At 42.3% G+C, this 27,560-nt stretch overlaps 1 protein-coding gene across 1 annotated transcript; it reads left to right on the top strand.

Annotated features, from left to right (window-relative positions):
• Positions 1 to 23,139: 23,139 nt before the first annotated feature.
• On the top strand, positions 23,140 to 27,353 carry LOC138898351 (uncharacterized). The gene is made up of 5 exons (XM_070184410.1): positions 23,140 to 23,613; positions 23,707 to 23,790; positions 24,252 to 24,867; positions 25,724 to 26,405; positions 27,350 to 27,353. The coding sequence occupies exons 1-5, from the start codon at positions 23,140 to 23,142 to the stop codon at positions 27,351 to 27,353; spliced, it is 1,860 nt and encodes a 619-aa protein (XP_070040511.1).
• Positions 27,354 to 27,560: the final 207 nt, after the last annotated feature.

Genomic DNA, 27,560 nt, shown 5'->3' with positions numbered 1-27,560 from the left:
GACGCGCAGGTGCGAGCCCAGGCTCCGCAGGTGCGGAAATGCCTGGGCAGAACCTACTTAAGCGAGACTTCGAGATCTTTGGCCATTTTCATCATTTTGAGCTCGGGTTTGGTGATTTATTGAGAGCATTTACGAGGGATTTCGTGAGGTAAGTCCCTTGTGCTTATTTTTGATCAATTATCTTGCTTCCCCATTTATTTTTCCACCTAGTTAGTGTGTATTTAAGGTGGAATTTGGGAGTTTGAGGCTAGGAATTTGAAGAGTTTGATTTTGGGTTTTGAGTAGTCATTTGAGGTCTAATTTTGATAAATCTGTTATGGTTGGACTCGTGAGTGAATGGGCTTTCAGATTTTGTGATTTTTGCCCGATTTCGAGACGTGGGCCCGGGTCAACTTCTTAGGACGGATTTCAGAATTTTTGTTAAAGTCTTGATTTCATTAAATAGATTAGTCTATCATAGTTTTATTTATGATATGTAATTATTTTTCGCTAGATTTGGGTCATTCCGAGACGGATATTCTTGGAAAAGGCATTGTTACCGATTGATTGAGTTTGGTTCGAGGTAAGCGGCTTGCCTAACCTTGTGTGGGGGAAATCCCCTTAGGATTTGGTACTGTTGTGATATGTGAGCGTCGTGCACGTGAGCTAAGGTGCTGTGTGTGTGTTTCAATTGCTTAACGGATTGAATTTGGACTTAGTAAAATGGCTGAAGCTTCTGGTTTCTGCTATTTTCGCACCTGCGGTGGGGAAACCGCAGGCGCGGGATCGCACGTGCGCAAGGTTTATCGCAGAAGCGGAGTTGGGAGTTTTGGTCAAGGGTCGCAAGTGCGAGGCAATTTTTCGCATCTGCGATGCCCGCAGATGCGCCAAAGGAGTGCAGGTGGGGAGAGAGACCGCAGAAGCGGACAAGATTCCGCAGGCGCGCACTCGCAGGTGCGGCCCCTTCATCGCAGGTGCAGAGGTAGAGGTGTGCACAAAAGCCCTCATTTTTCCGCACAAGCGGACGCGCAGGTGCGAGCCCAGGCTCCGCAGGTGCGGAAATGCCTGGGCAGAACCTACTTAAGCGAGACTTTGAGATTTTTGGCCATTTTCATCATTTTGAGCTCGGGTTTGGCGATTTCTTTAGAGCATTTTCGAGGAATTTCATGAGGTAAGTCCCTTGAGCTTATTTTTGATCAATAATCTTGCTTCCCTATTTATTTTTCCACCTAGTTAGTGTGTATTGAAGGTGGAATTTGGGAGTTTGAGGCTGGGGATTTGAAGAGTTTGATTTTGGGTTTTGATTAGTCATTTGAGGTCGGATTTTGATAAATCTGGTATGGTTGTACTCATGAGTGAATGGGCTTTTGGATTTTATGATTTTTGCCTGATTCCGAGACGTGGGCCAGAGTCAACTTTTTAGGACGGATTTCGGAAGTTTTGTTAAAGTCTTGATTTCATTAATTAGATTAGTCTATTATAGTTGTATTTATGATATGTAATTATTTTTTGCTAGATTTGGGTCATTCGGAGACATATATTCATGGAAAAGGCATTATTACCGATTGATTGAGTTTGGTTCGAGGTAAGTGGCTTGCCTTACCTTATGTGGGGGAAATTCCCTTAGGATTTTGGTACTGTTATGATATGTGAGCACCGTGTACGTGAGCTAAGGTGTTGTGTGTGTTTTTCGGATGCTTAGCGGATTGAATTTGGACTTAGGCAAATGGCTGAAGATTCTGGTTTCTGCTATTTTCGCACCTGCAGTGGGGAAACCGCAGGCGCGGGATCACACGTACGCAAGGTTTATCGCAGAAGCAGAGTTGGGAGGTTTGGTTAGGGGTCGCAGGTGCGAGGCAATTTTTCGCATTTGCGATGCCCGCAGATGCACCAAAGGAGTGCAGGTGGGGAGAGAGACCGCAGAAGCGGACAAGATTCCGCAGGCGCACACTAGCAGGTGTAGCCCCTTCATCGCAGGTGCGGAGGCAGAGGGGTGCGCAGAAGTGCTCATTTTTCTGCACAAGCGGATGCGCAGGTGCGAGCCCAGGCTCCGCAGGTGCGAAAATGCCTGGGCAGAACCTACTTAAGCGAGACTTCGAGATTTTTGGCCATTTTCATCATTTTGAGCTCGGGTTTGGCGATTTCTTGAGAGCATTTTCGAGGGATTTCGTGAGGTAAGTCCCTTGTGCTTATTTTTGATCAATAATCTTGCTTCCCCATTTATTTTTCCACCTAGTTAGTGTGTATTGAAGGTGAAATTTGGGAGTTTGAGGCTAGGGATTTGAAGAGTTTGATTTTGGGTTTTGAGTAGTCATTTGAGGTCGGATTTTGATAAATCTAGTATGGTTGGACTCGTGAGTGAATGAGATTTTGGATTTTGTGATTTTTGCCCGATTCCGAGACGTGGGCCCGGGTCAACCTTTTAGGACGGATTTTGGATTTTTTTAAAAGTTTTGATTTCATTAATTAGATTAGTCTATTATAGTTGTATTTATGATATGTAATTATTTTTCGCTAGATTTGGGTCATTCGGAGACGGATATTCGTGGAAAAGGCATTGTTACCGATTGATTGAGTTTGGTCCGAGGTAAGTGGCTTACCTAACCTTGTGTGGGGGAAATCCACTTAGGATTTGGTACTGTTGTGATATGTGAGCGCCGTGTACGTGAGGTGACGAGTACGTACACATGCTATTTGTTGTAAAACCCGATTTATTTTACTGAGTAGCAACATTTTTTCCCTTAAATTTGAGTTATACAGTTTAATTGAGTATTAGTATGTTTTCATTCTTAATTGAGTTATTCCAATATGTGTAGTTATCCTGTTTAGTCTAATATCGCATGTCTACGTGCTTTAACTGTTCATTTGAACTCTGTGAAGCATGCCTAGTTGATTTCCTGCTTTTCCTTGTTCTTTATTAGTATAACTATAGAAATCTTGCTGTTAACTATTGTATTTATCAGTTTGAGCTGTGTGTTTACTTTTGAGACTACAAGGCTGTTCCTCGGGAGTTCTCCCTACACATTTACTTTTGAGACTACGAGGCGGTTCCTCGGGAGTTCTCCCTGCATATTTACTTTTGAGACTACGAGACGGTTCCTCAGGAGTTCTTCCTGCATATTTACTTTTGAGACTACAAGGCAGTTCCTCGGGAGTTCTCCCTGCATATTTACTTTTGAGACTACGAAGCGGTACCTCGGGAGTTCTCCCTATATATTTACTTTTGAGACTACGAGGCGGTACCTCGGGAGTGCTCTCTGTATAATCATTTTGGGACTACGAGATAGTATCTCGTGAGATCCCCTGCGGTTTACCCCTGTGTGTTGTACTGCCGCCTTGCTGTGATTCCTTTTGTTAAATTCTAGTCTTTTATTACACTGTATATTCTCCTGCATTATTTATTATTTACCAGTGGGCCTGACCTGACCTCGTCACTACTAGACCGAGGTTAGGCTTGGCACTTACTGGGTACCGTTGTGGTGTACTCATGCTACTCTTCTGTACATGTTTTGTGTACAGATCCAGGTACTTCTTATCATCCCCACTATTAGCTGAGAGTGCTTGCTGTTGTACGGAGACTTCAAGGTACATCTGCCGCGTCCGCAGACCTCGGAGTCCCCCTCTATTCTTTCCTATGTCATTTACCTTCCGTACTTCTTTTGTTAGACTCTCGTGTATAGAGATACTAGTTTCCTTGTGTAGCTTGTGTCTTATGATGTTCCGGGTTTTGGGAAGACTGTTTATTTATAGAGTATTAGTTATTGTACATGCCGAGCGGTATTGTTACTAGTTATTTAGTTATCCACTGCTGTTAGTTGCCAAGTTTTACTTTCGTTTTATTATTTTTTGCAATTTGTTTGGCTTAGCTAGTCGTAGAGACTAGGTGCTGTCACGACGCTATACGGAGGGAGTTTGGGTCGTGACAAGTTGGTATCAGAGCTCTAGGTTCATAGGTGTCGTGAGTCACAAGCCGGTTTATTAGAGTCTCGCGGATCGGTACAGAGATGTCTGTACTTATCTTTGGGATGCAATGGAACTGTTAGGAAAAATTATACTTATTTGATTCCTTGTCGTGCGAAATTTGTTGACATCAAAAATAAATTATAAACTTCTGTATTCTATTCTTTCTCATAGATGGTGAGGACCCTTACCGGAGGATATGATGACTAGGCACCCGCGCCCCCTGCTAGAGCCGCGAGAGACAGGGGTCGGGGCTGGGGCCAGGGTCGGGGTTGAGGTCGAGGACGTCCATGCGGTGCAGCCAGAGCACCCGCACGAGCTGCTACAGAGGAGCCCCAGTAGCTCTAACTTGAAGGCAGACACTTGAGACACCTTTTGCTGCACCAGCTCTCCAAGAGACCCTAGCCTAGTTTCTGAGCATGTTCAGTACCTTAGCTCAGGCTGGATTGATTCCACTTGCTCCTTCCATATCTCAGGCAGGGGGAGGAGCACAGACTCCCATCGTTAGTACTTCAGAGCAGCGGGTTCAGGCCGACCAGGTTTCAGAGATTATACCGATGCAGCCGGTAGATCCGGTTCAGCACGAGACTAGGACAGCAGCTTCTGAGGCAGAGCAGCTCAGACTTGAGAGGTAGAAAAAGTACCACCCACCTACCTTCAGCGGATTGGCTACAGATGATGCTCAGGGTTTTCTGGAGGAGTGTCATCGTATTCTCCGTATTATAGGCGTAGCGGAGATGAGTGGGGTTTCTTTTACCACCTTTCATCTTAGAGGAGCAGCCTATCAGTGGTGGCGTGCTTATGAGTTGAGTAGTCCGAATGAGGTAGCTTCACTTACATGGACTCAGTTTTCGGACATATTTTTGAGAGAGTATGCCCCTCAGAGCCTCAGGGACGCATGACGTGCAGAGTTTGAGCAGCTGCACCAGGGTACTATGACTGTATCATAGTATGCAGTTCGCTTCAGTGATTTGGCCCGACATACATCGGCCTTGGTTGCCACAGTTCGAGAGATGGTTCGTCGGTTTATTAAGGTACTCCACCCTGGTATCAGGATTAGTATGGTCAGGGAGCTGGAGATGGATATTTCTTACCAGCAGGTTGTGAGTATTGCTAGGAGATTAGAGGGCATGTTTTCCCGGGATAAAGAGGAGAGGGAGGCCAAAAGGTCTCGAGAGTCTGGCACTTACAACGGTACTCGTGCCCCAGCTGCAGTTCGACATGGTAGGGGTTATGGGAGTCGCCCCATTCATTCAGCTCTTCCAGCCGCCAGTGGTATTCCGGTCCCTTCTAGGCCCTAGGAGCCTTATTATGCACCGCCAGTATCTAGTGTGCCTCCTGCTCGGGGTGCTTTTAGCGGCCAGTCTATCAGACCTGGCTCGAGCTAGTCATAGCAGTCATGCCCTTTGAGAGCTTGTTTTGAGTGTGGAGACACTCGCCATATGGTAAGGGATTACCCAGACTTAGGAAGTGTGCACCTCCACAGACTTCTTAGGCACATCGTGTTCCACCGGGTCCTCAGACTATGATTCCAACACCAACTACCGCCCCACCTGCTTAGCCAACTTGAGGTGGAGGTCGGGGAGGTCGAGATCGCCTTAGAGGGGGAGGCCAGGCTAGATATTATGCTCTCCCAGCTTGTACAGAGGCAGTTACTTCTGACTCTGTCATTACAGGTATTGTTCTGGTTTTTCATAGAGATGCGTCGGTCTTATTTGATCCAGGCTCTACGTATTCCTATGTGTCCTCTTATTTTGCCCCATATTTGGGCGTATATCAGGATTCCTTGAGTTCCCCTATTTTTATATCTACTCTTGTGGAAGATTCTCTTATTGTGGACCGCGTGTATCAGTCGTGTTTGATTGCTCTTAGTGGTTTTGAGACCAAAGCCGATTTATTATTACTCAGCATGGTAGATTTTGATGTTATCTTGGGCATGGACTGGTTGTCGCCCCATTATGCTATTCTTGATTGTCACGCTAAAACCGTGACACTGACTATGCCAGGATTACCGTGATTAGAGTGGAGAGGTACCTTAGAGTATACTCCTAGTAGAGTTATTTCATTTCTTAAAGCTCAACGAATGGTTAAGAAGGGGTGTGATGCGTATCTAGATTATGTGAGAGATGTCAGTATTGATACCCCTACAGTTGAGTCAGTTCCAGTAGTGAGGGACTTTCCAGATGTATTTCCAGTTGATCTTCCGGGCATGCCGCCCGACAGAGATATTGATTTTGGCATTGATTTGTTGTCGGGCACTTAGCCCATCTCTATTCCTCCATATCGTATGGCTCCTCCTGAATTGAATGAGTTAAAGGAGCAGTTACAAGAGTTTCTTGATAAGGGCTTCTTTCGGCCTAGTGTGTCACCTTGGGGTGCTCCTGTCTTGTGTGTGAAGAAAAAGGATAGTTCTATGCATATGCGCATTGATTATCGCCAGTTGAACAAAGCTACAGTAAAGAACATGTATCCTTTGCCTCGTATTAATGACCTATTTGATCAGTTACAGGGTGCCAGAGTGTTTTCCAAGATTGACTTACGTTGAGGCTATCATCAGTTGAAGATTCAGGAGCCAGATATCCCGAAGATTGCCTTCAGGACTCGAATGGCCACTACGAGTTCCTTGTGATGTCATTTGGGCTGACCAATGCCCCAACAACTTTTATGCACTTGATGCACAGTGTGTTCCGGCCTTATCTTGACTCGATCGTCATTGTGTTTATTGATGACATTCTGGTGTACTCCCGAACTCGGGAGGATCATGAGAAGCACTTGAGGACCGTGCTTCAGACCTTGAGAGAAAAGAAGTTATATGCGAAATTTTCAAAGTATGAGTTTTGGCTAGATTCAGTGGCAGTCTTGGATCATGTAGTATCGAGTGATGGGATCCAGGTGGATCCGAAGAAGGTGGAAGCAGTGCAGAGTTGGCCTAGACCGTCATCAGCTACGGAGATCCAGAGTTTTCTTGGTTTGGCAGGGTATTACTGTCGTTTTGTAGAGGGATTCTCATCTATTACAGCACCTATGACCAGGCTGACCCAGAAGGGTGCTCCGTTCAGGTGGACAGAGGAGTGTGAGGAGAGCTTTCAGAAGCTCAAGACAGCTTTGACTACAGCCCCAGTATTGGTATTACCTACAGGTTCAGGGTTTTATACTGTATATTGTGATGCATCGTGGATTGGTCTCGGTGCGGTGTTGATGCAGGACATTAGGGTGATTGCCTACGCGTCTAGACAGCTGAAGGTGCATGAAAAGAACTATCATGTCCACGACCTTGAGTTAGCAATTATTGTTCATGCCTCGAAGATTTGGAGGCACTATTTGTACGGTGTTCCTTATGAGATCTACACCGATCACCGGAGTTTACAGTATCTGTTCAAGCAGAAGGATCTTAATTTTCTTCATAGGAGGTGGTTAGAGCTGCTTAAGGATTATGATATGACCATTTTGTACCACCTTGGGAAGACCAATGTGGTGGCCGATGCTTTGAGTCGCCGGGCAGAGAGTTTGGGAAGCTTAGCATATCTACCAGCAGCAGAGAGGCCATTGGGCGTTGGATGTTCAGCCTTAGCCAGCCAGTTTGTTAGATTGGATATTTTTGAGCCGAGTCGAGTATTGGCTTGTGTGGTCTCTCGGTCTTCTCTTTATGATCATATCAGGGAGCGTCAGTATGATGACCCCCATATGCGTGTCCTTAAGGACACGGTCCAGCACGGTGATGCTAAGGAGGTGACTATTGGGGATGATGGTGCATTGAGGATGCAGGGCATACTATATGTGCCTAATGTGGATGGTTTGCGTGAGTTGATTCTCTAGGAGGCTCACAGTTCGCGGTACTCCATTCATCCGGCTGCTGCAAAGATGTATCAGGACTTGAGGCAGCATTACTGGTGGAGAAGAATGAAGAAGGACATAGTGGAACATGTAGCTTGGTGTCTAAATTGCCAGCAGGTGAAGTATGAGCATCGGCGGTCAGGTGGGTTACTTCAGAAGTTAGAGATTTCGGAGTGGAAATGGGAGCGGATCACTATGGATTTCTTTGTTGGACTCCCACGGACTCAGCGGAGGTTTGATGCAGTTTGGGTGATTGTGGATAGGCTAACCAAGTCAGCTCATGTCCTTCCTGTGATGACTACCTATTCTTCAGAGCAGCTGGATTGAATTTATATCCGCGAGATTGTCAGGCTTCATGGCATACTGGTATCTATCATCTCTGACCAGGGTACACAGTTTACATCACAGTTTTGGAGAGCTGTATATCAGGAGTTGGGTACTCGGGTTAGGTTGAGCACAATATTTCACCCTCAGACGGACGGACAGTCCGAGCACACTATTCAGATACTGGAGGATATGCTCCGCACTTGTGTGACAGATTTTGGGTGTGCATAGGATCAGTTCTTGCCACTTGCGGAGTTTGCCTACAACAACAGTTATTAGTTGAGCATTCAGATGGCACCGTATGAGGCTCTATATGGTAGGCGGTGTCGGTCTCCAGTGGGTTGGTTCGAGCCAGGCGAGGCTAGATTATTGGGTACAAACTTAGTTCAGGATGCCCTGGATAAGGTGAAGGTGATTTAGAATCGACTTTGCACAGCCCAGTCCAAATAGAAGAGTTATGCGGACCGGAAGGTTTGCGATGTTGCATTCATGGTTGGAGAGCGGGTCTTGCTCCGGGTTTCGCCTATGAAGGGTGTTATGAGGTTCGAAAAGAAGGGCAAGTTGAGCCCAAGGTTTATCGGCCCATTTGAGGTGTTGCGATGTGTTGGGGAGGTTGCTTATGAGCTTGCCTTTCCTCCCAGTCTTGCAGGGGTCCATCCAGTATTCCATGTTTCTATGCTCCGGAAGTATCACAGTGATCTGTCTCATGTGTTGGATTTCAGCTCAGTCCAGTTGGACAAAGATCTATCTTATGTTGAGCAGCTAGTGGCTATTTTGGACAGGAAGGTTCGAAATCTGAGGTCAAAGAACATTGCTTCCGTGAAGGTTCAGTGGAGGGGTCAGTCGGTCCAGGAGGCGACTTGGGAGACCGAGCATGACATGCGCAACCGCTATCCTCATCTTTTCACCAATTCAAGTATGTCTCTATGCTCGTTCAAGGACGGGCGATTGTTTTAAGAGGGGGAGGATGTAACAACCCGACCAGTCGTTTTGAGTGTATTAGCCCTGATCCCCTATTAGCTGCTTCCCCCATATCTTTTTCTTCTTATGTGACTTGCCGGGAGGTTGTTGTTGTGGTTTCCGAGTGAATTGGGACACTTAGTCCCTAAAACGGAAGCTTAAGCCTTAAGATTTTGACCGTAGTCGGAAATGTGTGAAGACGACTGCGGAATGGAGTTTCATCGGTTCCATTAGCTCCGTTGGGTATTTTGGACTTAGGAGCGTGTCTGGAATGTGAATTGGAGGTCTATAGCTGATTTAGGCTTGAATTGGCGAAAGTTGAATTTTGGAGATTTTGACCGTAGTGGACTTTTTGATATCGGGGTCGGATTCTGATTCCTGAAGTTGGAGTAGGTCCGTAATGTTGAAAATGACTTGTGTGAAAAATTTGAGGTCAATCGGGCGTGGTAGGTTTCGGCATCGGTTGTAGAAATATAAAGTTTCAAGTTCATTAAGTTTGAATTGGAAGGTGATTCGTATTTTTAGCATTGTTTGATGTGATTTGAGGGATCGACTAAGTTCGTATGGTCTTTTAGGACTTATTGGTATATTTGGTTGAGGTCCCGGGGGCCTAGGGTGTGTTTCAGACGCTTAACGGATTGAATTTGGACTTAGACAAATGGCTGAAGCTTCTGGTATTTTGGCACCTGAGGTGGAGAAACTGCAGGTGCGGGATCGCACATGCGCAAGGTTTATCGCAGAAGCAGAGTTGGGAGGTTTGGTCAAGGGCCGTAGGTACGAGGCAATTTTCCGCATTTGTGATGCCCGCAGATGCACCAAAGGAGTGCAGGTGCGGAGAGAGACCGCAGAAGCGGACAAGGTTCAGCAGGCGTGCACTCGCAGGTGCGGCCCCTTCATCGCAGGCACGGAGGCAGAGGGTTGCACTGAAGCGCTCATATTTCCGCACAAGCGGACGCATACGTGCGAGACCAGGCTCCGCAGGTGCGAAAATGACTGGGCAGAAACTACTTAAGCGAGACTCCGAGAATTTTGGCCATTTTCATCATTTTGAGCTCGGGTTTGGCGATTTCTTGAGAGCATTTTCGAGGGATTTCGTGAGGTAAGTCCCTTGTGCATATTTTTTATCAATAATCTTGCTTCCCCATTTATTCTTCCACCTAGTTAGTGCGTATTTAAGATGGAATTTGAGAGTTTGAGGCTAGGGATTTGAAGAGTTTGATTTTGGGTTTTGAGTGGTCATTTGAGGTCAGATTTTTATAAATTTGGTGTGGTTGGACTCGTGAGTGAATGACCTTTCAGATTTTGTGATTTTTGCCCGATTCCGAGACGTGGGCCCGAGTCGACCTTTTAGGACGGATTTCGGAAATTTTGTTAAAGTTTTGATTTCATTAATTAGATTAGTCTATTATAGTTGTATTTATGATATGTAATTGGTTTTGGCTAGATTTGAGCCATTCGGAGACGGATATTCGTGGAAAAGGCATTGTTACCAATTGATTGAGCTTAGTTCGAGGTAAGTGGCTTGCCTAACCTTGTGTGGGGTGATAAGTAGGGATTTTAGCCTATTAATTGCTCTCTTTTACTTGTGTTTTGGGCCAAAAATGCGTGAAGGTAATACCGAAAACTAACTTAATATGCTTGCTTGCAGAGATTGTTCAAAATGACAAAAGGAGCCATAATCAACTCATAAAGGATTTAAAATTTGAACAAAAATCAAGACTGGGCCAAGAGATGTGGAACGCGGATTGCGACAAAAATATGCAGCCGCAAAAGTATCAACATGGACGCGGCCATTATTTCGCGGTCCGCGATATGAACAATCAGAGAGATGTTTTTTTGGGCAAAAACATGAACGCGGACCGTGACAAGAAGATGCGGCCGCGAAAGTACCAGCACGCCCGCGATGGGAATTCCGCGGACCGCTATTGCTAAGGTTCAGAGAGTGCATAATTCAAGCAAAAAGGAGAAGGGCGGCCCGCATAAAAAATATGCGGCCGCGGAAGTCTCTCACGTGGACGCGGTGGAAATTATGCGGTCCGCGATACAAGGGTCAACCCAGGTCCAGATGTGAAGAAACACGGACCGCTATCAATTTTATGCGGCCGTGAAAGCAAGTGTGCGGCTGCGGTCAAAATTATGCGGCAGCGAAACTTCCGCAGGGGCATTTTTGTCTGGAAATTTTAGCTTAGTATAAATAGATCTTTTTGTCAATTTTAGGTTATGTTATGTTTTTGCTGATTACGTGAGACGGCTAGGTTTTCCATTTTGGGCAATTTTGTACAAGATTTACCTTATAACATTAGATTTGTATTTTTTTAATTTAGTATTATGGATTATATCTTCTCTTTATCTTTGGTTTCTGCTATTATTATGAGTAGCTAGACCCATAGCTAGGGTTATGACCCAACCCTAGTGTGGATATTTAATGGGTATTGAATTTTATCGCTTGAATGTTTATGGGTTAGTGATATTTAGGCTAGTTCTTGCTAGAATTATAGAATTAGTGGTTGCAAATATTGATTCATGCCTTTATGATTTGGTCTCTTCTTCAGAAAGAGGGATTAAGTCTGGAAAAACTAGTCTAACAAGGAATTGGGGGTGAACTCAAGAAATTGATAGCACCAATTAAAGGGTTAAACCTAGAGATAGTAATACCCGACTTGAACTAATATCACATGACTTGCATGAATACCTAGTTGGACTTGATAAAGCCAAATTGGGCAAACTCACTCAAACTATCGAGAGATATAAAGTGAGTACTTGGGTATGATGGCTATATTACGATCCCAAATTGATCAAGCTTGCCCTAGATTCTTACTACCCGTTAGATGTCCACCTAGGCGAAAGCCACTACCCTAGTCCTTTTAAACACTTAAAAACCAACATAAAAAATATTGTACTTAGCTTTAATCTTAGCATACAATAGAAATAGAAATAGAAGTAGAATCAACACCTTCATGTTTGGAAGTGCAATTAGGAACAACACACGCATCTAGACTTAGATATAAACCTAATTCCAAATCAATTAACTCCCTGTGGAAATCGATCCCGACCTTGTTGGGTAAAACTGCATCGACCATCCTCGCTACTCAATAGTGGTGTAGGTTTGGCATCGATCAATTTTTTGCGTCGTTGCCGGGGATCGAACCCGGTTCACCTGTGTGACAGGCGGGAATACTCACCACTATACTATAATTTTGGGCCTAAAATGCGTGAAGGTATTCTCGAAAACTAACTTAATATGCTTGCTTGCAGGGATTGTTCAAAATGAGCCAAATGAGCCATAATCAACTCAAAAAGGAGTTGAAACTTGAAAAAAAACCAAGACTGGGCCAAGAGGTGTGGAACGCGGACCGCGACAAAACTATGCGGCCGCGAAAGTATCAACGGGGACGCGACCATTATTTCGCAGTCCGCGATATGAAGAATCAAAGAGATATTTTTTGGGCACAAATATGAACGCGGACCGCGACAATAAGATGTGACCGCAAAAGTACCAGCACGATCGCGATGGAAATTTCGCGGACCGTGGTTGCTAAGGTTCAGAGAGTGCATAATTCAAGCAAAAATGAGAAGGGCGGTACGCGTCAAAGTTAAGCATTGCGGAAGTCGCTCACGCAGACGCGGTGGAAATTATGCGATCCGCGAAACAAGGTTCAACCGAGGTCCAGATGTGAAGAAACACGGACCGCGATCAATTTTACGCGGATGAGAAAGCAAGTGTGCGGCCGCGGTCAGAATTACGCGGCCGCGAAACTTTCGCATGGGCATTCTTGTCCGAAAATTTTTAGCTTAGTATAAATAGATATTTTTGTCAATTTTAGGTTATGTTATATTTTTGCTGAGTGCGTGAGACGACTAGGTTTTCCCTTTTGGGCAATTTTGTACAAGATTTACCTTATAATATTAGATTTTCATTTTTTTAATTTAGTATTATGGTTTATATATTCTCTTTATCTTTGGTTTCTGCTATTATTATGAGTAGCTAGTGATAATTGGCTTAATGTATGCATATTTTGATGTATATTGCCTCACATTTTGCTCATGTCTCGAAGATTTGAGATGTATAATATAATAATTTATGCTAAATTGTGGTATTTCTATGTGTAGGAATCATTCGGATGCAATTTGGGACGAAATGACGCGAATTGGAGCGAAATTGGGAAGAAAAGGCAAAAAGTGAAATTAGAGCTAAAATATTTGAGCGTCAGGGCCAGCGCCCCACGCTGCCCTGGACACTCAAGACGGGATAGTGTCCTATTTCGACCGGGACTCGGTTATTTCTACCCCAAGACGCCCCCAATTCATATAAAAGCCAACCTAAACCTATTTTGATGGTGGTAGGGGGAGGGCGTTTTTGAGAGGAAAACACAAGCACAAAGCCGCCGTGGAGGCCGAAATTCATCAAGTTCCATCTTTCTCTCACCAAACTTAGTAATTTTTATGTTTTTTTGTATGATTTGTTGTTTGGCTACCATGTCTATGTGGAGCTAAACTTCACGTTCTAGGGTTGTGGTTCTTTCATGACTATTGTCATTCGGATATTGATTTTGCCTTCTTGATTTATCATATTGGTTTATTTATTCAATCTTGCGCTTAATTATTTAATTGCTTGATCACCAATTGAATACTATCTACGAATCTAGAATTGAACTCGAAAGTGGGAATTCTAGATTGCATATAGGATTGAGTAGAGCAAGTTCTTGAACTCGGGCATCGGGGAACAGATTCGTGGTTAGGATAGACATATACTTAATTGCCTTGCTTGGTTGATTTACAGGAATTATAAATGCGTTCTTGTTGATTCTAACTCCATAGACATATAGGCGTTAGGTTAGCCTGAATAGACAAGTAAGAACTCGACAGATTCTTATGAGCAATATTAACCCTGTCAACCAATAAGCTAGATAAATTAGTCGGTCAATTCAATTGAAGAATACAGTAGGATTGTTAGATAGCCCATAACCCTAGATCATTTTCATTATATTGATATCATAAAAATCTGCTCTTTCTCTGTTCAAAGTTCATTATTTATATTTTTTTATTTAATTAGTTTAGAATCAAATATTTTTAGGTTTAATTCTTGTTTAGATAATTAGGATAGTCTAATTTAGTTAATAGTTAATCACAAGTCCTCGTGGGTTCGACATCTGACTTTTAGTCACTTTATTACTTGACGACCGCGTATACTTGCGTGTGCGTTTGGCTGCAACAAGTTTTTTGCGCCGTTGCCGGGGACTTAGAAATTAACTATTTTTCTACATTAGGCTTTTACTTTTATCTTTACAAGTTTTTTTTCCTTCTCTTTTTGTAAATATTTTATTTTTATAACTATTTGATTTTTCTCTTAGTGTGTTTTTAGTTCTTTCACCATGACATTTACGGATGAAATATATGGAGGTAAGGTTATTGATGAAGACTCTTGGTTGACGGAAGACTTATATGGCCCGTCATTTTGGGCTTGTCATGACCTTAACTCTTGGAAATCTAAATTTGAATATGGGAGTAAGGATTGGTATTGGGACAAATATTCTCGATTAAGGGAATATGCGGAACGACGTTGTCTTCTGACAACGTTGGTGAATGATTGGTCTAAGGAGAGAGATGATCTTGCATATAAAATTGATAATTTTGGCTTGGTTGTGCATAACTTGGATGCAAATTTGAATGAAAAGGTTGATGCGTGTAATGACCAACAATTTAATGATGAGTTGTGTGAAGCTGAAAAAAATTTTCTAGACTAAATTGAGGAGCTAAAACGAGAATACCAATCATTAGACCATATTTTTCTTGAGGATATCAATGCTGAGAAGAATGCTCTAGAGTCATATGAGGGAATAGATAACATTACTTTGGGAGACTTGAGTGTATGTATATATGGGGATGTAAATAGTAGTACAATTCATGAGTTAAGGCGCATTAGACCTCATTCCAATCATTTTTTCACATTGTGTTTAGATAGTAAGATAGTAATCGAACCATCTGAGCCAATGAGGGGGTCAAAGGGTGAGGATGAGAGTGCCTATATTCTTGAATTTGTTGTGCCAAAAAGCAAAAATTACATTCCTCATCTAAAGGCCGAGAAGTGTAGAGTGAAAAATTTATTACTTGGCCTGGTTATCGTTGTAGCCTCACCACTGGAGCATAGCCGCAGACCTAATGCCATGTTAGGGGCTCAATTCATAAGTTCGAGGTGGAGGCAAAAAGCGGTTCACGTCATGCCACTACATTAAATTAGGCACTTGTTGGGAGGCAACCCAGCTTTACTGCTTTATTTATTTTTGTTTATTTTATTATTTTTGTAGTGTTGTTTTGTTTTGTAGGGTTATGAGCATAGGAAGAAAAGTCACTGGAAGTGTGCAAAAGCAAGCCAGATTATTGGAACTAGTGTGAGGTACCCACACAAAGGACCATGCATGGGGGAAGTCTGAGTATCCCGTGAGCTGCTATTGCTTCGGCCTTTGGTCTTTCAGGGAGTTTCTTGTCCACCCTTGTTATTTTTACTTTATTTGTGCATTGAGGACACTGCACTCTTTTAAGTGTGGGGTGGAGGATTCTCTATTCTTTCTATAGTATTATATTAGTATATTGTTAGTTTCTTATCTTTTTATTGTTAGCTAGATTCTTATTTTTAATAGCATAGTTAGTAGAATTAATGGCATAGTATAGTAGTAGATTTAGTAGCTTAATTTAAAAAGATAAAAAAAAATAAAAAATTTGGACTTTTCCCGACGATGGATCTCCTAGATAATTTTCTTGAGGAATTAAAGTCTAAACAAAAAACAAATAGAAAAATAGAAAAATCCAAAAACATGTTTTTTTTTGTAGCAATAATCCCCTGTGATTTTTCTTTGTGCCTCGGTTCTTTTCCATGGGATGTAATTTGAACCGGATAATTTTCTTTTTCTTTTAGAATATATTAGAGTTTAGAAAATAAATGGAGGAAGAAATATGAGATTCCTAGGGCCTCTTGACTTGTTTGATAGTAGCATATTCAGGCTTTGGCATGTGTAGTACCTTTCCTATGTTTTAAAATTGATCATGAAGCCTTTATAAATTGGATAGCATGTTTTGTGGCACCTATTTCTCGTTTTCTTGACTTGTGTTCACTTTGCGCTTAATGCTTAATATCTCGTGACTCCGTGAATACTTGCATTGTTTGAAAGTCGGAATGTGACCGTCCTTAGGGAGTCATGTGCCATGTGTGGTGAGGTTTTTGTGTAGTCCATGTATTGTACTTGTGTCTAGAACTTGCCCGGTATGTGAGTTGAAGCAAAATTTAGGTGATGCTCGGTTTGAGAAATGATTTTAGGCTTTCTTTGATCTTTTTGAGCTTATTGCATACCATAAATTTTTTTTTATCCCTAGTTACCCTTATGATCCTATAGACTTTTATTTGGTACCCACATTACAAGCCTATGCCTTTTTTTGTTCTTAATTGACATTGGTTTGATCCTTTTACCTCTTAAAGTACTTTAATTGTGAAATAAACGCTAAAAGAAGTAAGAAGGGACTAAGTGTGGGGTGGCTTTTGCGTGGAACCAATGAAAGAAAGAAGGGTGCACTTATTTTGTAAAATAATACACCACTAGCGGAAATTGAAAAAGAAAAAAAGAAGAAGAGAAAAATCTGGAAAAAAAGAAAGAAAAATATAGATGAATAAATTGTTGTCTTATTCTTGCTAGTGGGTATGAATTAAAGTAGTGCTTAAAGAAAGAGAAAATACTGTTGGGGTGATATTATTTGTGAAATTGAAGTGGTGTTGAAGAATTTTGCTTAAGTTATTTGGTGATGTGTTAAAGTGCTTAGGAGGTTGAGTCACTATTCCTAAAATATATCCTACCCGTCCCTTAGCCCACATTACAACCATAAAAAAGTCCTTATTGATTTTAGATCGAGCGAGCTTACATTAGTAGAGATTTACATTAAGGGCAAGCCTATGGTACCAATTACATGCATGTGACTTCTTTTGTGAGAGTGAGCGATTTTTTTGATATATATGTGAGCATGAGATTCGAATGTGTGGATTGATTTTACTCTCTTTGCTTTTGTTACGAGGGCACATGATTTCACGAGGGATAGGTAACATTATTAGACTTCTTTAGGATGTTGGGTGTTCAAGCCATGAGTGCATTGTGACATTTAGTCAATTTTTGAGGCTAGGATTGTTATGAGCATGTTGTCTTTGTTTGAATATTTTTGAAGTATGGCATAAGTTAAAGGGAAGTGTGTGGTGATTGCATACTCTAGAGTTTAATTGTTGCTATCAACCATGGTCAATGGTGTAGTGTGCTAAAAGATAGAGTTATTTGTTGGTTGACTCGAGGGCGAGCAACGTTTAAGTGTGGGGTGTTGATAATTGGCTTAATGTATGCATGTTTTGATGTATATTGCCTCACATTTTGCTCATGTCTCGAAGATTTGAGATGTATAATATAATAATTTGTGCTAAATTGTGGTATTTCTATGTGTAGGAATCATTCGGATGCAATTTGGGACGAAATGGCGCGAATTGGAGCGAAATTGGGAAGAAAAGGCAAAAAGTGAAATTTGAGGGCCACAGCCAGCGTGGGGCGCTGGCTGTGGCGCAATTTACAGTAGCTAAAACATTTGAGTGCCAGGGCCAGCGCCCCACGCTGCCCTGGACGCTCAAGATGGAAAAGTGTCCTATTTCGACCGGGACTCGGTTATTTCGACCCCAAGACACCCCCAATTCATATAAAAGCCAACCTAAACCTATTTTGATGGGGGGGGGGGGGGGAGGACGTTTTTGAGAGGAAAACACAAGCACAAAGCCGCCGTGGAGGCCGAAATTTATCAAGTTCCATCTTTCTCTCACCAAACTTAGTAATTTTTATGTTTCTTTGTATGATTTATTGTTTGACTACAATGTCCATGTGGAGCTAAACTTCACGTTCTAGGGTTGTGGTTCTTTCATGACTATTGTGATTCGGATATTGATTTTGCCTTCTTGATTTATCATATTGGTTTATTTATTCAATCTTGCGCTTAATTATTTAATTGCTTGATCACCAATTGAATACTATCTACGAATCTAGAATTGAACTCGAAAGTGGGAATTCTAGATTGCATATAGGATTGAGTAGAGCAAGTTCTTGAACTCGGGCATCGGGGAACAGATTCGTGGTTAGGATAGACATATACTTAATTGCCTTGCTTGGTTGATTTACAGGAATTATAAATGCGTTCTTGTTGATTCTAACTCCATAGACATATAGGCGTTAGGTTAGCCTGAATAGGCAAGTAAGAACTCGACAGATTCTTATGAGCAATATTAACCCTGTCAACCAATAAGCTATATAAATTAGTCGGTCAATTCAATTGAAGAATACAGTAGGATTGTTAGATAGCCCATAACCCTAGATCGTTTTCATTACATTGATATCATAAAAATCTTCTCTTTCTCTGTTCAAAGTTCATTATTTATATTTTTTTATTTAATTAGTTTAGAATCAAATATTTTTAGGTTTAATTCTTGTTTAGATAATTAGGATAGTCTAATTTAGTTAATAGTTAATCACAAGTCCTCATGGGTTCGACATCCGACTTTTAGTCACTTTATTACTTGACGACCGCGTATACTTGCGTGTGCGTTTGGATGCAACAGCTAGACCCATAGCTTGGGTTGTGACCCAACCCTAGTGTGGGTATTTAAAGGGTATTGATTTTTAGGGCTTGAATGTTTATAGGTTAGTGATATTTTGCCTAGTTCTTGCTAGAATTATAGAATTAGTGGTTGCAAACACTGATTCATGACTTTATGATTTGGTCTCTTCTTGAGAAAGAGGGAATAAGTGTGGGAAAACTAGGCTAACAAGGATTTTGGGTGAACTCAAGAAATTGATAGCCCCAATTAAAGGGTTAAACCTAGAGATAGTAATACCCGACTTGAGCTAATATCACATGACTTGCATGAATACCCAGTTGGACTTGAGAAAGCCAAATTGGGCAAACTCACTCAAACTATCGAGAGATATAGAGTGAGTACTTGGGTGTGATGGCTATATTACGATCCCAAATTAATCAAGCTTGCCCTAGATTCTTACTACTCGTTAGATGTCCACCTAGGTGAAAGTCACTACCCTAGTCCTTTTAAACACTTGAAAACCAACATAAAAAATATTGTACTTAGCTTTAATCTTAGCATACAATAGACATAGAAATAGAAGTAGAATCAACACCTTCATGTTTGGAAGTGCAATTGCGAACAACACACGCATCTTGACTTAGATATAAACCTAATTCCAAATCAAGTAACTCCCTGTGGAAATCGATCCCGACCTTGTTGGGTAAAACTGCATCGACTATCCTCGCTACTCAATAGTGGTGTAGGTTTGGCATCGATCAATTTTTGGCGTCGTTGCCGGGGATCGAACCCGGGTCACCCACGTGACAGGCGGGAATACTCACCACTATACTACAATTTTGGGCCAAAAATGCGTGAAGGTATTCCCGAAAACTAACTTAATATGCTTGCTTGCAGGGATTGTTCAAAATGAGCCATAATCAACTCAAAAAGGAGTTAAAACTTGAACAAAAACCAAGACTGGCCAAGAGGTGTGGAATGCGGACCGCGACAAAACTATGCGGCCGCGAAAGTACCAACGGGGACGCGGCCATTATTTCACGGTCTGCGATATGAACAATCAGAGAGATGTTTTTTTGGGCACAAGCATGAACGCGGACCGTGACAAGAAGATGCGGCCGCAAAGTACCAGCACGGCCGCGATGGGAATTCTGCGAACCACGGTTGCTAAGGTTCAGAGAGTGCATAATTCAAGCAAAAATGAGAAGGGCGGCCCGCATCAAAGTTAAGTGGCCGCGAAAGTCTCTCATGCGGACGCGGTGGAAATTACATGGTCTGCAAAACAAGGTTCAACCGAGGTCCAGATGTGAAGAAACACGGACCGCGATCAATTTTACGCGGCTGCGAAAGCAAGTGTGCGGCCGCGGTCAGAATTACGCGGCCGCGAAACTTCCGCTTGGGCATTCTTGTCCGAAAATTTTTAGCTTAGTATAAATAGATCTTTTTGTCAATTTTAGGTTATGTTATGTTTTTGCTGAGTACGTGAGACGGCTAGGTTTTCCCTTCTGGGCAATTTTGTACAAGATTTACCTTATAATATTAGATTTTTATTTTTTTAATTTAGTATTATGGATTATATATTCTCTTTATCTTTGGTTTCTGCTATTATTATGAGTAGCTAGACCCATAGCTTGGGTTGTGACCCAACCCTAGTATGGGTATTTAATGGGTATTGAATTTTAGGGCTTGAATGTTTATGGGTTAGTGATATTTAGCCTAGTTCTTGCTAGAATTATAGAATTAGTGATGGCAAACACCGATTCATGCCTTTATGATTTAGTCTCTTCTTGAGAAAGATTGAATAAGTGTGGGAAAACTAGGCTAACAAGGAATTGGGGTGAACTCAAGAAATTGATATCCCCAATTAAAGGGTTAAACCTAGAGATAGTAATACCCGACTTGAGCTAATATCACATGACTTGCATGAATACCCAGTTGGACTTGAGAAAGCCAAATTGGGCAAACTCACTCAAACTATCGAGAGATATAGAGTGAGTACTTGGATGTGATGGCTATATTACGATCCCAAATTAATCAAGCTTTCCCTAGATTCTTACTACCATTTAGATGTCCACCTAGGCGAAAGTCACTACCCTAATCCTTTTAAACACTTGAAAACCAACATAAAAATTATTATACTTAGCTTTAATCTTAGCATACAATAGAAATAGAATTAGAAGTAGAATCAACACCTTCATGTTTGGAAGTGCAATTAGGAATAACACACACATCTAGACTTAGATATAAACCTAATTTCAAATCAATTAACTCCTTATGGAAAGCGATCCCGACCTTGTTGGGTAAAACTGCATCGATCATCCTCGCTACTCAATAGTGGTGTAGGTTTGGCATCGATCAATTTTTGGCACCGTTGCCAGAGAGTTAGACGGTCTTAGCTATATATCTAACTATTTGTGTGTTTTGTTTTTCTTTCCTTCCGTTTTTCTAATTTTTGTATGTCAATTGCTTTTAGGTACCAAATGGCTCTTAATGAGGTCCTCGGACATATTCCTCAGGGGGAGAAGGTAGATGAAAATGAAGTGGATGAGGTTCATCTTAAACCTCAAGTACAAAGAAGAGGTCGTCCGCCTCATGACAATGTTCCAAACCCTCCCCCACCTCCTCCAAGGGCAGCACACCGGGTGTTGCCCAATGAAGGCTACGCAAGTGCAATTGTCCTGCCCCGGATTCGGGCAGGCAATTTTCAAATAACCAATTCCATGCTTACTCTATTGGAACAAAGAGGTTTCTTCACCGGAGCTCCACATTAGAACGCATATAAGCATCTCAAAGGTTTTGTAGACATATGCTGGGGGAGCAAGCAGACGAATGTATCTGAGGACGCTTTGAGGTTAAGGCTTTTCCCTTTCTCAATCAGAGGGAAGGCTTTAGATTGGCTTGAGAGGCTACCCAACCATTCCATCTCCACTTAGGATGAGTTGGCCGAGAAGTTCATAGCGAAGTTCTTTCGGGACATATGGCAACATTGAGAGATGAAATCCTTGTTTTTAAACAAGAGCCAAATGAACCGTTACATGAGATTTGGGAACGGTACCGGACAATGGTCAAAAAGTGCCCCAATAACGATATGACTAAAATAATGATCTAGCAAACCTTTTATAGAGGTATCAACACAACTAACCAGTGTGTGGTGAATCAGCTCGCAGTGGGTAACTTTATGAACACGCCATATTCAAAAGCATGTGAAATATTAGATGAGATGGCAGACACCTCTTCAGCTTGGCAAAGTCGGGCCAACGTTCCTCAGGCTGACCCTAATGTTATCCACCTTCACAAGGAACTCCATGATCACGGACAAGCCATAGCAGAGTTGACAACTACCATGAATCAGTTAGCTAAGGCACAACTTCAGCAGGTTCAGGGGCCAAAGCAAGTAAATGCCATGGAAGGAGTGAATGTAATGGTTAACAAGAGGAGACAAAGAGGTCAACAAGTTCAACACAACCGGGATCAATTTGAGCAAAGTGGTAGTGGGTACAACCAAGATGACTCTTATGACGAGCAAAGTGAAGAGGTTTAATATGTGAACAATTACCAAGGTCAACAGAGCAATACTCCAAATCAACAATAGTGGAGATCACAGGGAAACAATCAAAATTGGGGAAACCAAGGCCAAGGGAATTGGAATAGTGGAAACAACAACAATCCGAACAATTGGGGGAACAACAATCAAAATTGGGGGAATCAAGGAAATAACCAAGGCAATTGGGGTGGTAACAATAATAGTAATTGGGGACTGTGGAGGCAATGGAAACCAAGGGGGTTGGAACAACCATAATCAAGGGAACCGGGGGTCGGGCCCTCAAAGGCCCCCGATGTATCAACAACCCAACAACCCGCCTCCATATCTGTCATAAGGGCAAAGTTCTTCCAATAATGAGATGGGACGGATAGAAAGTATGTTTAAGCAAATGGTGGAAAGAAATGCCGACTCTGATGCCCAAATAGCCTCCCACAATACTTCTATCCGCAACTTGGAAGTACAAATGAGTCAAGTTTCTCAAGCATTGAATACTCGCCCTAAGGGGGCACTACCAAGTGATACAGTAGTAAACCTAAAGGGTGGGAACAATACATGCCATGCTATGGCGGTGACCACAAGAAGCGGTAGAGGTAGAGATGCAAGTACCTCCAATCCAAGAAAGATTGTGAATGATGATTTGGTTGTGCAAGAAGAGGATGAGCCAAGAAATGATGAGAATGCGAATGATGAAGTGAGGATAGACATTGATGAAAACGTGGAGGAGAAACAAGATGATGTGAACCCGTCTAGGGAACACATGATAGACATACCGGATCCTGTAGTGCCCAAAGCCAAGGCTCATTTTCCAATGCCTCCTCCACCATATCCTCAAAGGCTCGCAAAGCAAAACAACAAGAACCAATTCAAGAAATTCATTGATATGATAAAAAGTTTATCTATAAATGTACCTTTGGTTAAAGCTCTAGAACAAATGCCGGGATATGCCAAGTTCATGAAGGACTTGGTAACAAAGAAGAGGTCAATGAACTGTGAGACGATCAAAATGACACATCAAGTGAGTGCCATTGTGCATTCCATGGCTCCAAAGCTAGAAGATCCTGGTGCCTTTAAAATTCCATGCACTATTGGTAGTGCCAATTTCGCGAAAGCCTTGTGCGATTTGGAAGCAAGCATTAATTTGATGCCATATTTTGTGTTCAAGACATTGGGGATTGGGCAACCAAGATCTACTTCCATGAGGTTGCAAATGGCAGACCGAACAATGAAGAGACCATTGGGGGTAATTGATGATGTGCTAGTTCGGGTCGACAAGTTCATACTTCCCGAAGATTTTGTAATACTCGACTGTGAGGTTGACTATGAGGTGCCAATCATATTGGGGAAACTTTTCCTAGCAACAGGGAAGGCATTGGTTGATGTGGAAGCTGGGGAGCTCACCTTCCGGGTGGGCGATGATAAAGTTGTGTTCCACGTGTGCAAGTCAATGAGGCAGCCTAATAGCAACGAAGTATGCTCTTTTGTGGATCTTGTGACAGAGGTGATTGTTGATGACACGAGTGCTATGATCAATGTGGAAGACCCTCTGGAAGCTGTGTTGTTAAATCATGAGGATGATGAGAAGGCATGCTTGATAGAATGTGCAAATGCTTTGCAAGGAATGGGATCCTACACATATGGACCCCGTAAACTTTCCTTGGACCTTGAGAACCGGAAGACTCCGCCAACAAAGCCCTCAATCGAGGAGCCACCAATATTGGAGTTGAAGCCCTTGCCTTCACACCTCAGGTATGAGTTCTTAGGCCCTTGTTCCACATTACCTGTTATTCTTTCTTCGTACTTAACTAAAATGCAGGTAGATTCCACCCTTGCAGTGCTTCAAAGAAGGAAGAAGGCAATAGGTTGGACATTGGCGGATATTCGGGGTATAAGTCCCGCCTTCTGCATGCACAAAATCATATTGGAGGAAGATGCCAAACCCTCCGTGGAACATCAAAGGAGGTTGAACGAGGCCATGCAAGAGGTAGTCAAGAAAGAAATCATCAAGTGGCTAGATGTAAGGGTTGTGTACCCCATTTCTGATAGTTCATGGACTTCACCGGTACAATGTGTCCCAAAGAAGGGGGCATGACTGTGATCACAAATGATAGAAATGAATTGATCCCCACAAGAACTGTCACCGGTTGGAGGATATGCATGGATTATAGAAAGCTGAACAAAGTGACCCGCAAAGACCATTTTCCATTTCCAATTCTTGACCAAATGTTGGACAGACTTGCCGGGCGTGCTTATTATTGCTTTTTGGATGGGTACTCTGGGTACAACCATATTCTCATTGCACCTGAAGACCAAGAGAAAACCACCTTCACCTATCCATATGGCACATTTGCATTCTCACGTATGTCGTTTGGTTTGTGTAATGCACCGGAAGAATGTTTGGATAATCTTGATAAAGTGTTGGCCCGATGTGAGGAGACCAACTTAGTGCTTAATTGGGAGAAGTTCCACTTTATGGTCGAGGAGGGCATTGTCCTCGGCCATAAGATCTCCAAGAATGGTATTGAAGTGGATAAAGAAAAAGTTGAAGTGATATCAAAACTCCCTCCTCCGACTTCCGTCAAGGGAGTGGGGAGCTTTCTTGGTCACGCAGGGTTTTACTGTAGCTTCATCAAGGATTTCTCAAAAGTGGTGAACCCCTTGTGTAAGTTGTTGGAAAAAGATGCAAAGTTTGTGTTCAATGATGATTGCATGAAAGCTTTTGAGCTTCTCAAGTATAGATTGACTACCACTCCCATCATTACGTCACCCAATTGGAGCTTACCATTTAAGCTCATGTGCGATGCTAGCGATGTTGCGGTAGGAGAGTTTTTGGGGCAAAGGATCAACAAGATATTTCATCCGATTTATTATGCAAGAAAAACAATGAACGAAGCCCAAGTCAACTATACGGTGACCGAGAAAGAGCTATTAGCCATTGTCTTCGCCATGGAAAAGTTCCGCCCGTACCTCATGGGTACCAAAGTGATTGTGCACACCGATCACGCGGCACTTCTTTATTTGATGAGTAAAAAGGACTCTAAGGCTAGGTTGATGAGATAGGTTCTTCTTCTATAAGAGTTTGAACTTGAAATCATAGACCGAAAAGGGAGTGAAAATCAAGTGGCGGACCATTTGTCCCGCTTGGAAGAGGAGGGGCGGCCCCATGATGGCCTCGATATTAATGATTCGTTCCCAGATGAATAACTCCTCTCCGTGTCTGTGACTGGGATACCTTGGTTTGCCGATGTGGCTAACTTTCTTGTGACCGACATTGTCCCGAATGAGTTCTCTTCAAACCAAAGGAAGAAGCTCAAATGGGTTTCCTTGGATTATTATTGGTACGCCATATCTTTTCAAAATTTGCAATGATGGCGTTATCCGGAGATGTGTTCTGGAAGAAGAGCAATTGAGTATTCTTGAAGCTTGCCATTCCTCACCCTATGGTGGTCACCATGGTGGGGCGAGAACTGCTACAAAGGTCCTAAGCTGTGGATTCTATTGGCCCACCTTGTACAAAGATGCTAGCGAGCTTGTTAGGCATTGTGATGGGTGCCAAAGAGCTGGTGGAATTTCTAAAAAGAATGAAATGCCCCTCACTACTATTCTTGAGATTGATATTTTTGATGTGTGGGGCATCGACTTTATGGGGCCATTTGTGAGTTCATATGGGAACATTTATATTCTGGTTGCTGTTGATTATGTTTCCAAATGGGTTGAAGCTGTGGCTTTGCCCAACAATGAGGCACGGAGTGTGGTGGATTTCTTAAAGAAAAATATCTTCACAAGGTTCGGCGCCCCAATGGCTATCATTAGTGATGTGGGTTCTCATTTTTGCAACAAAGCCTTCGACACTTTATTTTCTAAGTATGGTGTCAATCATAAGGTGTCAACCTCTTATCACCCACATGCTAGTGGACAAGTTGAGGTCTCCAACAGAGAGATCAAGAGCATATTATCCAAGACTGTCAATGCAAACCATACTGAATGGTCAAGGAAACTTGACGATGCTTTATGGGCCTATCGTACAACTTACAAGACTCCAATTGGTATGTCTTCGTACCGGTTGGTATTTGGGAAAGCATGCCATCTTCCGGTTGAATTAGAGCACAAGTCCATGTGGGTGCTGAAGAAGTTGAACATTGAATGGGATGTAGCTGCCAATCTCCAAGTAGAGCAACTAAATGAACTTGATGAGTTTCGGTTCCATGCTTATTCCACTTGGTTCTTCTATTCAACTCTCGGTTACGGATGTTTCCGGGAAAGCTCAAGTCGAAGTGGAGTGGTCCTTTTGAAGTGGTGCATGTAACTCCGTTTGGTGCTCTCGATTTGGAAAACAAAAATGGTGAAATCTTTAAAGTCAATGGGCACCGAGTGAAGCATTACCATGGCAAGATTGATGATAGCCATATAGTGGCCTTGATCCATTTCAAATGATGATGGTAACATGCGTCGTGCCACGATATTAAATCAGGAGCTTCTTGGGAGGCAACCCATGTGTTTTTCTTTCTTTTGATTTTCTTCTTAGATTAGGCATTATTTTGGATTAACTGGCTGTGAAGTGTATGTAGGAATTGGTTGTGCAGTTCAGGATTTTGACAGGAAAAATTTGGCTAAATGTTGGAATTTCGCGGACCGCGCCCAAAATTTTGCGGTTCGCGTGAGCATTTTGCGGCAGCACATTTTTGTCTGCGGACGTGTACTTGAAAAGAGCAAAATGCCAACTCTCTAAAGTTGGACTGTCAAAAATCCTTCAGAGATCGTGGCCGTGTTCCAATTTTTGCGGACCACGTTGAATTTTGCGGCAACAGCTAATATTTCGCGGACCGCGCCCATGTGCTTGAAGCTAGTCTACATAAGGTAACATAGCGCGGACTGCGATAGAATTTTGCGTCCGCGCTCAGGTAAGGCGGTGGGTTCCACAATTGATTAGTATAAATAAGGGTTCCTTAGATAGTTTACACTTTTCGAACCCTAACATTTTACCGCACAAAAAGCACTGTTCATCTCATCCTACGCTCAATTTTCATCTCATTCACATTAAGAGTTCATCTCCTACTACAATTTTACAACTGGTATGTTCAATTCCATGATGTGCTTTTATCTTTTTCTTGTCTTTTCTCTTTGTTTTAATTTTTCTTTGTTAGTTAGGGTTAGATGCATGCCATGATCTCAAATTAATGCTTAATTGATACTTAAATACATTGGTTTGATCGTTTCAAACAAAGGTTTTTGAATTGAAATTGAAGCTCCGATTTGAAATTTGGAAAAATATCAAAAAACAAAGAGAGAAAACAGCGTAAAAGAGGGATTTCTGTAGCTGTGGAATTGCAGTTTATTTGCTCTCATCTTCTGGGT

This window comes from Nicotiana tomentosiformis, chromosome 9, assembly GCF_000390325.3.
Source record: "Nicotiana tomentosiformis chromosome 9, ASM39032v3, whole genome shotgun sequence".
Classification (NCBI taxonomy): domain Eukaryota; kingdom Viridiplantae; phylum Streptophyta; class Magnoliopsida; order Solanales; family Solanaceae; genus Nicotiana; species Nicotiana tomentosiformis.
Note: the sequence above shows the minus strand (reverse complement) of the source record. Positions and strands in the feature narration are given on the sequence as shown.